Genomic DNA, 14,270 nt, shown 5'->3' with positions numbered 1-14,270 from the left:
GGAGATTGATTCTGATATCCTTGGCACTTGCTATTATGAGAGACGACAGAATAGGTTAAACAACATGAGGGAGCAGCCCTGAATATATCTGAAGCCTGTGCAAAGTTTGACCATATGCAGAAATGATGGCTTGTGCTGCAGACCTGGCAAGTGAGAGAGAAGAGATCGCAACAGAAGAACGCAGAGAGAGAGGGAAGAAATGACCTGCTGCTGGATACAGTGTCTGATCTGGCAGGTGTCCAGCTCAGCCATCTGCTCTTCACCCAACAAACCCACAGTTCACCCAGAATTGAAACTGAAATTGCTACAGAGTCACTTTGAATATGAAGGGCTAGCCAGAGTGGGTTAGTTTGGTGGAAGAAAGGCATTCCTGTTCAGATTCTGTTTTTCTTCAGAGAATGTTTACAACTGCCTCTGGTTCAGGCTTGGCTTGATGTTCTGGGCAGGACTGCTTCCAGAGAGAAGCACCCTAGAACACAGTTGGTACTAGTAGTAAGGGATTAGTCATAATGTACTGTTTCAAACTCTGGGTAGTTCTGTCGCAAAACCTTCTGATTCAGAAATATGTAAATAGTCTTTATATAAAGAATTGATTCAGGATCAGTTGTGAAGATTATCTAGGAAATGAAACCATGGTAGAGTTTCCGTTTTGCACTTTCTGTGTCTGGATGTCTTAGCTTTAGCTCTCTGCTGCTAGGTTTTGACATGCCTGAAAAGCTAGCAGCAACCTTTCTAATGCTGTTCTTTAAGCACTGGGGCAGTTAACATATCTGTGATGTCTATGTGCAGTGACTAGCTATGTGTTGGACTCTACACAGTCATCTCAGGCTTGCTGAGTTTAGTAGCCTTATTTTTCCACAAAGTGAAGAAAATGAGGCTTGGCCATAGCAACTTTGACTTGTGCCAGTGTTGTGACCAGGTGTGTAAAGTGGATTATTTTATGTTACAACTGTTGTCTGAGACAGCTTCAGACAGATGCTTTAGAGTATTACAGTAATGTTTTTTCTTTTCTGCTAGTGGTTTTTAGAATTTATTCTGGTCTGGTAGTACCTTCCAGTGCAAATTCCAAGAGTCTTTGGGCCCAAGTTAGCCAGTAACTTAGGAGAAGATATGCATAAGCAACTGTTCAGTAGTATTTTACTTGTGTGTCCTCTTTATGGATAGAGGAGCTTAACATACTATAAGGGTAAAGCTCAGACTAACAACAGAGATAATTCCACATCCATTGTGTAACAGACACCTTCTTGGCATCGTTTTTGCAGCCCCACAGGGTTCTCCTGTGGGTGCAGAAACTGACAGTCTTCTGCATTGTAGGTACAAGCGAGTGTTTTCTGTTGGAACTCATGCCATCACCACCTACAATCCCAACACGCTAGAAGTTACAAATCAGGTAACTAGCACTTTTGGAGTTGATTTCTGACCCCTCTTAACCATCCAGAGTAGCATTCAGCCTTCAGAAACTATCTAGCATGACAAGATTTCAGCAAAACCAGAAGATATGGTAGCTGCTACAACAGCTCGCGTGACAGAAAGCTGGTGTTGCCAATATTCAGTGGGATTGGTGCTTTTAGGCAACTTGTCTTTATTGGCCAATAAGCAGTGGTTTGCTTTTGGGTGTGTGTTCTGAATGAATTGGGGTAAGTTTGATCACTGTAAGGCTGTGTCCCTGCAGGGACTTGGGACATGCACACTTACTTTGAAGAGCATCAGATAGGCAGCTCAAGCTGTCACGTGGCATGCTAGCTATTGTCTCATGACAGCAACTTGGTTTCAGTACTAAGGGTTTAGAGGGGACGAGACGTAGCTTTGAAACTACTAACAGGATAACCTAATTACTTTCAATTGTCTAGTGGCCTTATGGAGATATCTGTAGTATTTCTCCTGTTGGAAAAGGACAAGGAACAGAATTTAGTCTCACTTTTCGCAAGGGGAGCGGGAAAAAGTCTGAAACTCTGAAGTTCTCCACAGAACACAGAACAGAACTCCTTACTGAGGCGCTGGTAAGGTCTGAAGGTTGGCTTTGCTTTGGTGGGAGGGGTTTTGTCTTCAAGCAAGCAGTAAGTACTTGGTTATCATTGCCATTTGTGGTGGTTTACTATGCTTTCTTTCCTTACTGAAGTAGTAAGAAAGTTGTCTTTTGAGCTGTTCTGTTAATGAACTTGATCTAGTGTCACTTGAGGCAACTAGTGGGTGATTCTTAACTAGTGAGTAAAGCTACAAATACTGAGTATGTTAAACTGCAGTGGAATGGTGAGGTTTAGTCTGAATTCCTTAAAACAAGGTCAGCTTAAACATAGATTTTTCTGAACAGAATTGCTGTAATATTTACATTCATTTTTAATTTCTTCAAAAAACAGAGATTCAGGACAGACTTCTCAGAAGGCAAAATCACAGGACGGGTAAGTGTCTGGCTTGGCTGGATCATGTGTGGTTCAGTGAAATGATCTCAAGACTTCTGTTTATGCTGCATGCACTACCTGAAATAGCTTTTGTAGATTTGGGCCTGCAGCCTTGCATTGAGAAGAAAAAATTAGAAGTTTGTTCAAAAGCAATGGGAACCTTTTCAGCAGTAGAGTATCCCAGTTCTCTTCACTTGCCCTGAGCCTTACAGCAGTACACACAGAATCTGAGTGTTGCTGCTGAAGTTAAGGCCTTTGCTGTCTGCAGCTGTCATTTGGAGAGAAGAAAGAACTGAGTAATGAATCCAAGCTTATGTTTTAATCTTTACTACTTCCAGCACTTTACTTGCTATCTCTAAATATTTTTCTGCATCCTGGACATTTGATGTGGGAATATTGTTTCCTAGAAGGGTTTCTGTAGGTCAGATTGAAGACAAGATTGCCATTTAAAGAATTTCGGTGATAACAGTAATAAGCAAGGCTTGTACAGAGCTGGACTATGGCTTTATGTCTGCTGGTCACAGAAGGTAGCACTTAGAGTAACTTAAAGCATTGCATAATAAATCTTAGTGATGAGCATGGTAACAATGCTGGGATATGGAGGGTCCCCATTTGTCTCACTGTGGTTTAGAACAGACCTTATTTTTTCCTGTTTTCATTTATGGAATCTGACTGCAGGAGATGAAAAATGTGCACTGTAGTGATTAGGTTTAACGTGATTAGCTGAATAACAGCCTCTGCTGCAATAGCTGTTTCCTTATCTACCTGCAGTGCACATAGTCTGAGCAGACCACGTTTTGCAGCAAGAGAAACTTACTCCTTCTGGAGTGGCTGTTTGGGGTTTGCTGTTCTCTTTTAAAAATGCATTGTTGAAGCTGTGACTTTCTTGTCAGTTGACACCTCCTTTCCTTTGATTCAAAGTGTTCTTAACATAGAAAAGAGCATTAAGGGAGATGATACCATTTGTGAACTTTACACCCACGCTGCTTACTGGATTGTGAAAGAACTATTACTGTGTAGTAAAGGAGTGTGTGTCTACCTGTGTAAAAGTAGCTCTCTCTGCAGAGGTACAACTGCTACAAACATCACTGGAGTGACACAAGGAAGCCTGTGATTCTGGAAGTAACTCCTGGAGGTATTGACCAAATAGATCCTGCAACAAACAAAGTCCTGTGCTCCTATGACTACAGAAACTTTGAAGGCTTTGTTGATATTACTGGCTATCAGGGCGGCTTCTGTATCCTCTATGGGGGATTTAGTAGATTGGTGAGTACTAAACCAAAACATCTTGGTATGGTGCTTGATGTGCTTATAGCTGTATATTTAACATGAGGCTTCACCGTCATTTGAGCATACAAGCGTGTGTAGCTTTGGGACCTGGCTGTGGAGCCTCAAGGTTTGTTGATGAGTTTTAAAACTTTTCCACAGAAAATCAGTTCAAAACATTTGAGAGCAATGCTTGGGTGTTTTTTTGTTGTGGGTGGGTGGATTGGTTGGTTGGGGTTTTTGCCTGGTTACTTTTTCATATTTGAAACTACAGAGTATAAAACATTAGTTATTTCTGTCTGGGTAGTGGCTACACTGTGGGGTGGACATGGAGCTTCCTGGCAATTCTCAAAGTTAGAGGTGACAGGCAGTGTTACTCATCTTGATGGATTCTGTCAAAAATACATAGGGCAGAGATGCTGCTACCGTTTTAGCCTGTGGGCTGATGCTCAGTGGCATTGCTTGGCAACTACTGCAATGTAATTCTGGTTTCAAAATTCTGAAGGGGTTTCTGTGGATTGTACTGTGAGCAGCTGAAATGAATCTTTAGGAATTAGCTTGTAGTTACTGATGTAGATGCAGCTACCTCAGGCACTATGAACAAAACAGGCTTCTGGTATCCAGATTTGGGTTTCCCTGTCTTTTGTACTGCAGCATGCTTTTCTCTAAATTAAAACTATATAACTGATCCTCCAGAGCTGCCCCAATCTTGCTTTGCAAGGCTGGAGAGCAGCGCTCACAAATTGCAGCTGTGGTTCTTTGGCTCCTCACTCCTGCCAGGCTGTGAGGATCTGTTGCCAAGGGTGGGCAAGCAGGTCATGCAGACACGCTTGGTGTGTAGCAGGGTATCCTTTATCCTTTAGCAATAGCTGCTATAGGGTTTATGTTTTCGAAAGGCAAATGTGAGCTCAGTAGTGGATGTCTTGTGTAGTAAATACCTCTTTTCTTTATACCATGCACTTACAAAGGCAAGCCCAGCTGCTGGGAGGGCTGTCTGCTGCTAGGTGGAGGAGTTATGCATTCTTGAGTTATGCCATGGGTTTTTTAACCTGGTTTTTGTTTGGTTTTTTTCTTGTCAAAACTTGCAGCACTTGTTTGCATCTGAGCAGAGGGAGGAAATTATCAAAAGTGCAATAGAGCATGCTGGCAACTTCATAGGTATTTCTCTGCGGGTAAGGAAGGAGGCCCTGGAGTTTGAGCAGTACTTGAACCTTCGCTTTGGGAAGTACAGCAATGATGAGTCCGTGACATCGTTAGCAGAGTTTGTTGTTCAGAAAATAACACCCCGACATGTGGTAAGGATACCCACCTGTCATGACCTTGTTCCTCTGGAGTGCTAAGAATTCTCTGTCCTAATGTGCCTGTTGGGTTTTTTAAGGAGCCTGTGAAAAGAGTGCTAGCTCTTACAGAAGCTTGCCTAGTTGAGCGGGATCCAGCTACCTATAACATTGCAACTTTGAAACCTTTAGGCGAGGTAAGAGGCAACCTTTCTCAGTGTCACTTCTTCAGATACAAGTTCTGAAAGGTGATGATAGGAATTTGGGAGTGTACATAAGATGGCCTTAATTTGTAGAGCAGATAACATGGCTTCATAAATGTGATCGTTATCTCTTATTTTTAGGTGTTTGCCATAGTGTGTGACTGTGAAAACCCTCAGCTTTTTACCATTGAGTTTATCAAAGGGCAAATTCGGAAATACTCTTCAACAGAAAGGTAACTGGGGCTCCTGGGGTTACGCTTCCAAGTGGAAGTTGCCATTGTAGTCCTTGCAGATTCTCAGTTTCTGCAAACTCTGACCCCTGGAATTAACTCAAAGCAGTCTTCCCCCTACAGACCAAGATTTGTTACAGGATCTAAATCTCTACCCTTTACTTTCACCCCAGCATTAGGCAAGTCTGTCCAGAAGGTTTCTGAAGGACATGTAAGGGTGTTGGACCGTTGGACACAGCCTGTTTCTGCAAAGCAGTTTTGTTCTGTGTGTCATACTTGGTTAAGCAGTATAGCTGAGTCAAGGAAAGAAAGAATGGTTTAAGTGATACAGAAATGTGAAGTTCTGTCAGCCTTTCAGGTTCTCTGCTGGAGATTACTGTGCTTGATTCTATTTGAAAGAGCCAGCAGAGTGGTCCCTGAGTGCACTTGCAGTTTTAATGCAGCCTAATCCTGCTCAGCAAGCACAGGGATGAATTGGCTTGCAGCATGTAACTCATTAACGGATGATCCGGAGTTTAGTGAAAGGCTCCAGCTGGCTGTAGTGTGTCCCGGGCATCTCTGTCCTTGCTATAAGTACAGGGGCACTTGGAAGGTAGTGACTTTTGTAGAGGTGTAGCTCTCAGCACCAGGATTAGTAAGAGATTCCAGGTGTTGCTGCCTTTCATTCTGTCCCTTTTTTGCCCGGTTTGTCTTAACCTGGGTCTTTGGCATCCCTTTTCTGATGTAAATTGTATGTTTTTTCTCCCAACACAGAGATTCTCTCCTGGCTAGCTTGTTGGATGGGGTGAGAGCTTCTGGTAACAGAGATGTCTGTGTGAAAATGACCTCAACACAAAAAGGCCAGCGCTGGGGATTGCTCAGCATGCCGGTAGATGAAGAAGTAGAGAGCCTCCATCTGAGGTTTTTAGCTGCTCCTCCAAGTAAGCTAATGCCTCTTACATATTTTTGTAGTGTTCTTCAAAGCACTCAGGGATGTAGTCAGGAACATTGTGCTTAACTTTTGTTACGTCTTCTTCCAGATGGTAACTTTGCAGATGCTGTGTTCAGGTTCAATGCTAACATTTCCTACAGTGGGGTGCTACATGCAGTTACACAAGATGTAAGAGTAAATCCTCTGCCCATCCCTTTAAGATGTTGTTAGTGCATAAAGATATTCATGATTGTTATTTCTGAACTAGGGTCTGTTCTCAGAGAACAAGGAGAAGCTCATCAATAATGCCATAACAGCACTGCTCTCACAGGAGGGAGATGTGGCAGCATCTAACGCAGAGCTTGAAAGCCAGTTCCAAGCAGTAAGACGACTAGTGGCTTCAAAAGCAGGCTTCCTTGCCTTCACTCAGCTCCCAAAGTAAGTCCAAAGCCTTTGATGATGCATTATCCTTAAAACTGAGAACTGGAGTTAAGCATCACTTCTGAAAGCTTGGTACCCTGTACGTACAGAAGCGTTGTTGTTACTTCAGCAGTATGAGGCTGACATCAGGCTGTAGAGTTACAATCCCAAATGATCCCAAATCTGGTTTCTTTTTGCTAAATGTTCTCTGCCTTGAGTCAAATACAGGTTATATCTTTCCTACTGTAAAAACTTCTAATGTGCACCTTCATCTGTCCTTGAAGTAGACAGTCCTTCATTCTTTAATATGTTGAGGCTGTTGCTTCCATCAGTACATACCAAAAGTTCATATTAGGAAGTTGAGCTTGAGTCCTACAGTAAGTGCAGGCTGCATGGAGTTTGTCTGAAGTGGGTAATATAAGGAAGCAGAAAAACTGCCTTAAGTTCTTTGGAAAATGAAAGAATTCTTTGAAATGTTTCTGACTCTGGACTGTGGGGCAGCTGAATGCTGTGAGGAACAGCATATGGACTCAGCCCAAGAGCTGTGTGAAGGCCTTTACTTCTGTGGGCAGTGTCCTACACTGTCACTGTCCTGGAACCACAAAAATAGTCTGATATGCTGAGAGCACACTCAGCTAAAGGTAAGAGTGATGTCAAGGTTTTCCTACCAAGGACTTCCAAATTTATGGATATGTTAAGGTAGTGGCTTGCCAAATGCAGTGGGAGCAGGTCACCTTGGGTCCCTTCCTGAACATTTTATCTTAGTTTTGTTTCCTCTCTAATGTTGGTGGTTTCACTTCCTTTTCAAAAGATTTCGAGAACGATTAGGAGTGAAGGTTGTGAAAGCTCTCAAAAGGAACAATGATGGAGTAACCCATGCCTCTATCGACATGCTTTGTGCTCTTATGTGTGTAAGTACTGAACTGCAGATTCTTTCCCTTTGGCATGTGTGTTGGGCTTTAATCTACTGAAACATGCAGGCACAGGGACTGCCCTTCAAGCTGCAGTGTGCTAAAGCATGAAATAACCTGTCCTCCGGTGGCTTCCTGCTCAACTTGAAGTAGGATGTGCTTATTATTGGTTTCAGAATGTGGCTTTGTGACTACAGCTGTTAAGAACAGAGGGTTGAAGCGTGACTGCATAGTGAATACTTCTACTTTTTTTTTGTAGCCCATGCACGATGACTACGACTTGAGGCAGGAGCAGTTGAACAAAGCTTCCCTTCTTTCTTCAAAGAAGTTTCTAGAAAATCTACTGGAGAAGTTCAATTCCCATGTGGTAAGTCAGATTTTGAAAACAGATAGCTTCTTTAAGTGCTTTTCCTAATTGCTGGGAAAACATTTCTGTCATACTGGGATGTACTTGGAATGTATTTATAGCTGCAGTTGAAGCATGGACAATACAACTGTGCCTGGCACTGAAGCTTGTTCTAAATAGGTTTGGATCTCGACAGGTTAGAGTGGAGCTGTCTGTCCTGCAGAACTGGAGTGTCATGCAGTGAATGCTTCCATGTTCACTATGTAATATGGGTGTACCTCATAACTGAAAGAGTAATGTACACTGGTACTTACTAAACTAGAAAAGGTAGCGTGCTGTACTGCTGTGTGAGCTCATGAGTCTCCCATGTGCTGTGGGAGCCAATGCTTCACCAGAGCGTTGCCGTAATCAGGCTAACGTCATCTTGGAAACTTGAGATTTTTGTTTGCAGACTATCTTAAGCCATGAAAGGAAGAGCACCTTCAGCATCATGAGTACTGAGTGAAATCTGCGTGCATGCTCTTTGACAGGGGAGAAAGTATTCCTATGACATATTGTTTTCCTGATTCCAGGATCATGGGACAGGTGCCCTAGTAATTAGTTCGCTTCTGGACTTTCTGACGTTTGCCCTGTGTGCTCCGTATAGTGAGACTACTGAGGGGCAGCAGTTTGACATGTTGTTGGAAATGGTGGCATCTAATGGAAGAACACTATTTAAGCTCTTCCAGGTAAGACTGTATAATTTTTTACCATTATTAGAGGCCTTAGGTAGTCAGTGAACATGAATTCTCTTGTTCTCCTGAAAGACAAATTTGCCACCTCTTCAGCTGGTTAGTGTGCCTCAACCTTAGTGACATTGCTTTACCTTCAGACGTCAGTGAGGTGGCTATTCTGTAGTAAGTGATGTGCCAAATCACTCTAGAATAAACTGCCTAAGATTTTTTTCTTAGAAGCACTTTAAAATACCAGGATTTTTAGCTAAGAGGTCAATGTTTTCTTTCTATAAAAAAAAATAAACTCCTTGGCTAGTACCAAACTCGTGTCAGAGTTTCTCCAGCATTACTCCAGCTTCTCTGTATATACTGCTGTGTAGTGCCAAGGAGGCCATCTGAGAGCTGCATGATGTATTCTTGTATAAGGTGTAAGAGAGGAACTCTTCCTGAGGCTAGCTTTTGCCTACAACTAGAGGCAAAATGGATGAGTTAAACTGAATTGCAGATGATCTAACCTCCAGATCTTGCACCTGGATCATTTTGTCCATGTTCTCTTCTAGCACCCTTCTCATTTTGTCCATGTTCTCTTCTAGCACCCTTCCATGGCAATTGTGAAAGGAGCAGGTTTGGTAATGAAGGCAATAATAGAGGTGAGAGCTTTATCAGTGTTCGCTGGGACAGCATACTTACTGTGTGTTGGCTGTGTTGGAAGGGCAGTTGCTTCCCAGCAGAAGCTTGTTATATTAGCTTCTCTTGGGGTTGTGGCTAAGGGGGGAGGCCACTTAGTTGTGAGTAGTTTAATATAGCACCTTGCTTTCTCTGACACTTGGGGGTTGGGAGGCATGTGAATTGGGATATTAGGCAGTGCCTTGCATGTTTTCATACTGCAGTCAAGATCTGGCTGTCCATGTTGTGTGTAGCTCAGTCACCAGACTTGTCCTGCATGTTAAAGATGGCCTGCCAAAGGGGACAGGCCATGTGTGCTGTGACGCACCATCAGATGGAACAGGACTGAGATTAGCAGCCAGTGATGGCTCAGAGCAGACTAGTGATGCCGGCCTCTGTTCTTCCTGCTTCACCAAAGGATGATCTGGCTTTGTTAGCTTCCATACCACTAGATGTATGGGCCAAGCCCATACTGCTCAGGGTTGTTGCAGGGTGACCTTGCTAACTGACTCCCGAGACTTCCTGTGTTGAAATTCAGGGCTTAGGTAGTGCCTCGCTGTATCCCAGTGGCTTATGCATCTCAAACACATCTGATACTTGCCTGGAAGGAAGGGAGTGAACACTTGCAATAGTGGCATTAGAAATCTGCAAGTTTCTGTCAATGCACATGGTAACATCAGCTAAACGTTGCTGTGCTGTTGATTACAAATTCCTGTCATTTGAGCTATAGTGGAACATGGGCAATTAAAAATGCAGCGAAAGCTCTTTCTTAATTACTCACTGTAGCTAATGTATCTTGACTGAGTGACTGCCTTACCCATGTGACTGTCTGAACAGCACCAGTTACTCATAAATGATTACTGTTGACCCAAGTCAAGCAAAAAGTGATTTTTACCATTAATTTGCAGTAGTTGTGTGAAAATGGTACTTGTGCTGTCAACCTCCTGATCTATGAGGGGGGACATGCATCTTACCCTATCCAGTTACTTTCCTCACAGGTGTAACTACCGATGATCTGCTCCATGGCTTTGCTACACCTTTGATCAGTTGCTGTTGAGAACTTCAAGCCCATCATACTATAGCTTCTGGCTTTTTGGATTTTAGTTGACATTGCTGATGGTCAAGGAGGCCTTGGAACTGTAAACTAAGATAAAAGCAGCTTAACTAAGATTCTTTCTTTAGTAATCATCTTGCCCTGTTTCCAAAGGAAGGAGACAAAGAGATTGCTACCAAAATGCAAGACCTTGCCCTCAGTGAAGGTGCCTTACCTCGTCACTTGCACACAGCTATGTTTACAATAAGCACAGATCAGAGGATGCTTACCAATAGGTATGTCAGTCTCATCTCATATTGTGTTTAAAAAGTCTGAGTGGCCTAGCTAGCATTGAAACATGGGGAGGTTAAGGAAGAGAGCATGCAGTTCTTCAGGAAAGTATTTTCTGCAGTAGCTGGTCTGTATTTAAGTAGGGCAAGCTCCAACTGAGGCTGAAGCCACTTAATAAACCTTTGATTTAGTTTATTATTTTTTTGAAGCAAAATGAAACTTTGGTTGTTCATTAAAGGCTCTTTCTCAGTATTTTTTTTTTCCTCTGAAAACCTTCAGGGAAAGAAAAGACAAGTAACATGTCTAGAACTTGTAAAGAGGTTCAACTTGCATTACATGATTGTTAATCCTGGTGTGCACACCCCAGGCATCTTGCCTGCAGTTAGCATCACCCATCCTGTACAAGAGAGGTCTCATAGTGAAAACATTCCCTGAATTCAGCAGTCAGTAGAACTTCTGAGCCTGAGCATGCGCTGGGTTGGATACATGAGAATCCATTATTTCCACCCAAATACAAGGTTACAAAAGTTTCAGCTGCGTGTTTCTGAAGTTCTTTAGGAGTTTCTCAGCAGTGTAGTGACGAGTACTGTATGTCACTGTATGTCATCCAGAGGAGAGCTCGTATGAAACCTTCTGTCATGCTAGTTCTGTTTAGCAGCTAACACTGACAACTCGCATGTAAGCGATGCTTCAGTTCAATGCAGTGGAAGCCTAGTGATGAATGTTGTCAGAAGGTCAGTTGGCATAGAAGGCAGGCTCCCAAAAAGGCTTTCCTAGCCAATAACTGATATGAAGAGCTTCAAGGAGAGCAGTTAACAGTTCTTGATGGCTTTTAGACTCTTAACTCTAACTTAAGACTGACTGGATAAACTTGGTTATTAGATGATTAGCTTTTGCTCTATTGCTCAAGTGTTCTTTTGAAGTGTAGATCCAAAAGCATGTGCTGCTGCTGTTCCACTAACTTCACTGGAACTTCTTAAAGGCAACACTTTAAAGCATGCTAAGCCTATTTTTGAACTAGAACAATGTAATGCTTTGTGCTCCTACCCAAGAGCACGAAGCTCTTGCTCATCTTCATTTCACCAGCATGGTAAGGGTGTCAGCTTAGTGGCTAAAAGTATTTAAAATGAACTTGTGGTTTGCTAATTTCAATTGCTTTTTCAGGCAGTTAAGTAGACATTTGGTCGGCCTCTGGACAGCTGAGAACAGAACTGCTATGAACTTGTTGAAACGTATTTTGGTGAGTAAACATAGGATACAAAGTAGGGAAAAAGTAAAATCTGAGAGCCTGCAGTACTGAAGAACTTGGGACAGGCTGTATAGCAAATATCCCCTTTCCCCTGCAAGAAGGAAGCCTAGCCTGGGAGACCAGAACCCTGGCATCTGCTGTTTGAAGGGTGATGATGGCTGTGGGATCGACTGTCTTATTCATGCAATCCTTAAGTGCTCCTTTAAGAAACAGAATATAGGCAGGAGCTCTGCTGTGCTGAAGCTAATGATGTGCCTCTGGTGGATGGTTCTATTGGGTGGTGGCTTTACATACTTGCTTAGAGGTGAACAGAAATTCTGTTTTGACAGCTCTAAAGAATTGTCTCATTACCTAATGTGATGGCCTCTGTTCTGTTAGCAACCCGTGTGCTAACACTGATTTGAAATGGCTTTAGCCACCAGGTCTCCTGGCATACCTTGACAGTGCTGATCCGGTTCCTGAGAAAGATGCTGACAGGATGCATGTTAGAGATAACCTAAAAATTGCAACTGTAAGTAAATGTAGCTGTCTCACCTTCCATTATATAGAGGTGCAGCCACTAAGTGACTGTTCTCATACAGACACTTGACTGTTGCGCTGCCCTGCATCAAACAAGCTGGCAGACCTGCAGCTGCAAGTGACTAATAGGCCTTATTCTGCAGGATCAGTATGGCAAGTTTAATAAGGTGCCAGAGTGGCAGAGACTGGCTGGAAAAGCTGCAAAAGAAGTTGAAAAATTTGCCAAAGAGAAGGTGGATCTGGTCTTGATGCACTGGAGAGACAGAATGGGCATAGCTCAAAAAGAGGTAAATGTATTTGGAACTCTTTGTCACTTGACCTCAGTGTAGAGAGGAACCAATCCATGAAATCAAAGAAGTGTGACAGCAACAGAAGGGTAGAAATGCAGAAGACTTTATAGTTGTGCCTCCTTTTAGCAAACCTGCCTCTTACTATTCTTCATCTTGGGTTTGAAATGGATTCCATGGAGAATGGAAAGCAGGATTCACAGGTGAATGGATTCCTTCAGCATATATATTAAGCTTTAGCTTGTTCTTGCTTTAACCAGCCTTATCAATCTCACCTACAGCTTACCCGTGTTTCTTCCAAGAGAAGTATACAGGAGAATAGGATAATAGGAAATTTCTTGAAACGTGGCAAAACCAATCTTTAAACTACTTTTGACAGAAACTATGAAATACTTTTTGCATCCAAAACTCCACATTCATGCTAGTGATATTTTAGTTATGGAACCTGCTTAAAGAGGCTCAGTATTTACCTTGAAAATAGCTGAGTGCTTAAATTGCACCATTAAACTGTACATAAACCCACAAAGTGACTGCTTTGATCTGAACTTACTAGAGGATAGCTCAGGCACTGCTTGGGTTCTTACTGCTGGTCTCCTTTCCTTTAATTTCATTGTTGTGTTCCGTATGACAAAGTTGGAATCATGAGGTGTTTCCCTTTCTTTAGTCTCTTGGCTCAGCTAGTTTTTGTGCATTGTGGGAATGAAACAAACTATGTATGCAAGGAAGGATGAAAATACAGATTGTTGAAAGTGCCCATCTTCATACTTGATCTGATGTAACAGTGAGCTGTAACTTGAGAGAGCCTTGACTTAGTAAAATCTAGCTCAACTTTGTAGATTGTGGCACAGAATTCTGGCAGGTAATACTTCTGGAATAATGGCAAACTAGGTTCAAAACAAAGCACTGATGGAGAACTCTGGGAAAGAGTAGTGGAAAGGCAGATTGCACTTCAAAATCTGCTCTAGATAGTTTAAAACATAACTTCTCTGTCTAGAGTTCTGAGCTGTTTGATTTCACAGCAAATGTACTCAAGTGTAACTCAGAAAAGGTAGCAAGCTTGGTATTACCACTTGGAATTGCTACAGTGGCTGTGGCTTGTTAAATGTACCTTCTCTTTTTCTTCCACCTTTCCATCACAACCAGGACAGAAACAATATGGTGAGTCTGTCTATCTCTGCTGCTTGTGTGGATTGTGTTGCTCAGACTTCTGCTTGCATGTGGTACCTCATGTAGAGTAGAACATTGACTTCATGCCTGATCAAACTAAGGAACCTTTCAGTGTCCAAGGCAGGTTTGTGACTGACTTCTGTGACTTGCTCTGGTTATTTCCTCTCAAGAGCAAAGAGGGGAGCTGATGGATGCTTATGGTGATGGGAGCTAAGCTTTTCTCATTGATAACTGGCTTTAAAAAGAATGACTTGTTAAACAGCTGAAAGCTTCTCTGGCATGATTTAACTTCGAGTAAATAACACTTGTGGGAGTCTGTTGCTACTGCTTGCTAGAAAAAGAGACCTTACTTACCAGACTTAACTTAGTGTGGCTTTGAAGGA

The 14,270-nt window shown here is 42.5% G+C and overlaps 1 protein-coding gene across 1 annotated transcript in view; it reads left to right on the top strand.

The window, feature by feature from the left end:
- Window positions 1-14,270, top strand: part of DNAJC13 (DnaJ heat shock protein family (Hsp40) member C13) — a 42,260-nt gene that overhangs the window by 1,561 nt on the left and 26,429 nt on the right. Inside the window, exons 2-20 of the mRNA XM_054384737.1 lie at window positions 1,315-1,390; window positions 1,851-2,000; window positions 2,358-2,399; window positions 3,465-3,665; window positions 4,754-4,960; window positions 5,044-5,139; window positions 5,287-5,378; window positions 6,129-6,295; window positions 6,395-6,474; window positions 6,554-6,723; window positions 7,517-7,616; window positions 7,876-7,983; window positions 8,535-8,690; window positions 9,269-9,325; window positions 10,549-10,670; window positions 11,830-11,905; window positions 12,330-12,425; window positions 12,577-12,720; window positions 13,864-13,878. Of these exons, the coding sequence (XP_054240712.1) occupies window positions 1,315-1,390; window positions 1,851-2,000; window positions 2,358-2,399; window positions 3,465-3,665; window positions 4,754-4,960; window positions 5,044-5,139; window positions 5,287-5,378; window positions 6,129-6,295; window positions 6,395-6,474; window positions 6,554-6,723; window positions 7,517-7,616; window positions 7,876-7,983; window positions 8,535-8,690; window positions 9,269-9,325; window positions 10,549-10,670; window positions 11,830-11,905; window positions 12,330-12,425; window positions 12,577-12,720; window positions 13,864-13,878 (2,155 nt within the window). The remainder of the gene's footprint in view (window positions 1-1,314; window positions 1,391-1,850; window positions 2,001-2,357; window positions 2,400-3,464; window positions 3,666-4,753; window positions 4,961-5,043; window positions 5,140-5,286; window positions 5,379-6,128; window positions 6,296-6,394; window positions 6,475-6,553; window positions 6,724-7,516; window positions 7,617-7,875; window positions 7,984-8,534; window positions 8,691-9,268; window positions 9,326-10,548; window positions 10,671-11,829; window positions 11,906-12,329; window positions 12,426-12,576; window positions 12,721-13,863; window positions 13,879-14,270) is intronic.

Source organism: Indicator indicator, chromosome 11 (genome assembly GCF_027791375.1).
Source record: "Indicator indicator isolate 239-I01 chromosome 11, UM_Iind_1.1, whole genome shotgun sequence".
Lineage (NCBI taxonomy): Eukaryota > Metazoa > Chordata > Aves > Piciformes > Indicatoridae > Indicator > Indicator indicator.
Note: the sequence above shows the minus strand (reverse complement) of the source record. Positions and strands in the feature narration are given on the sequence as shown.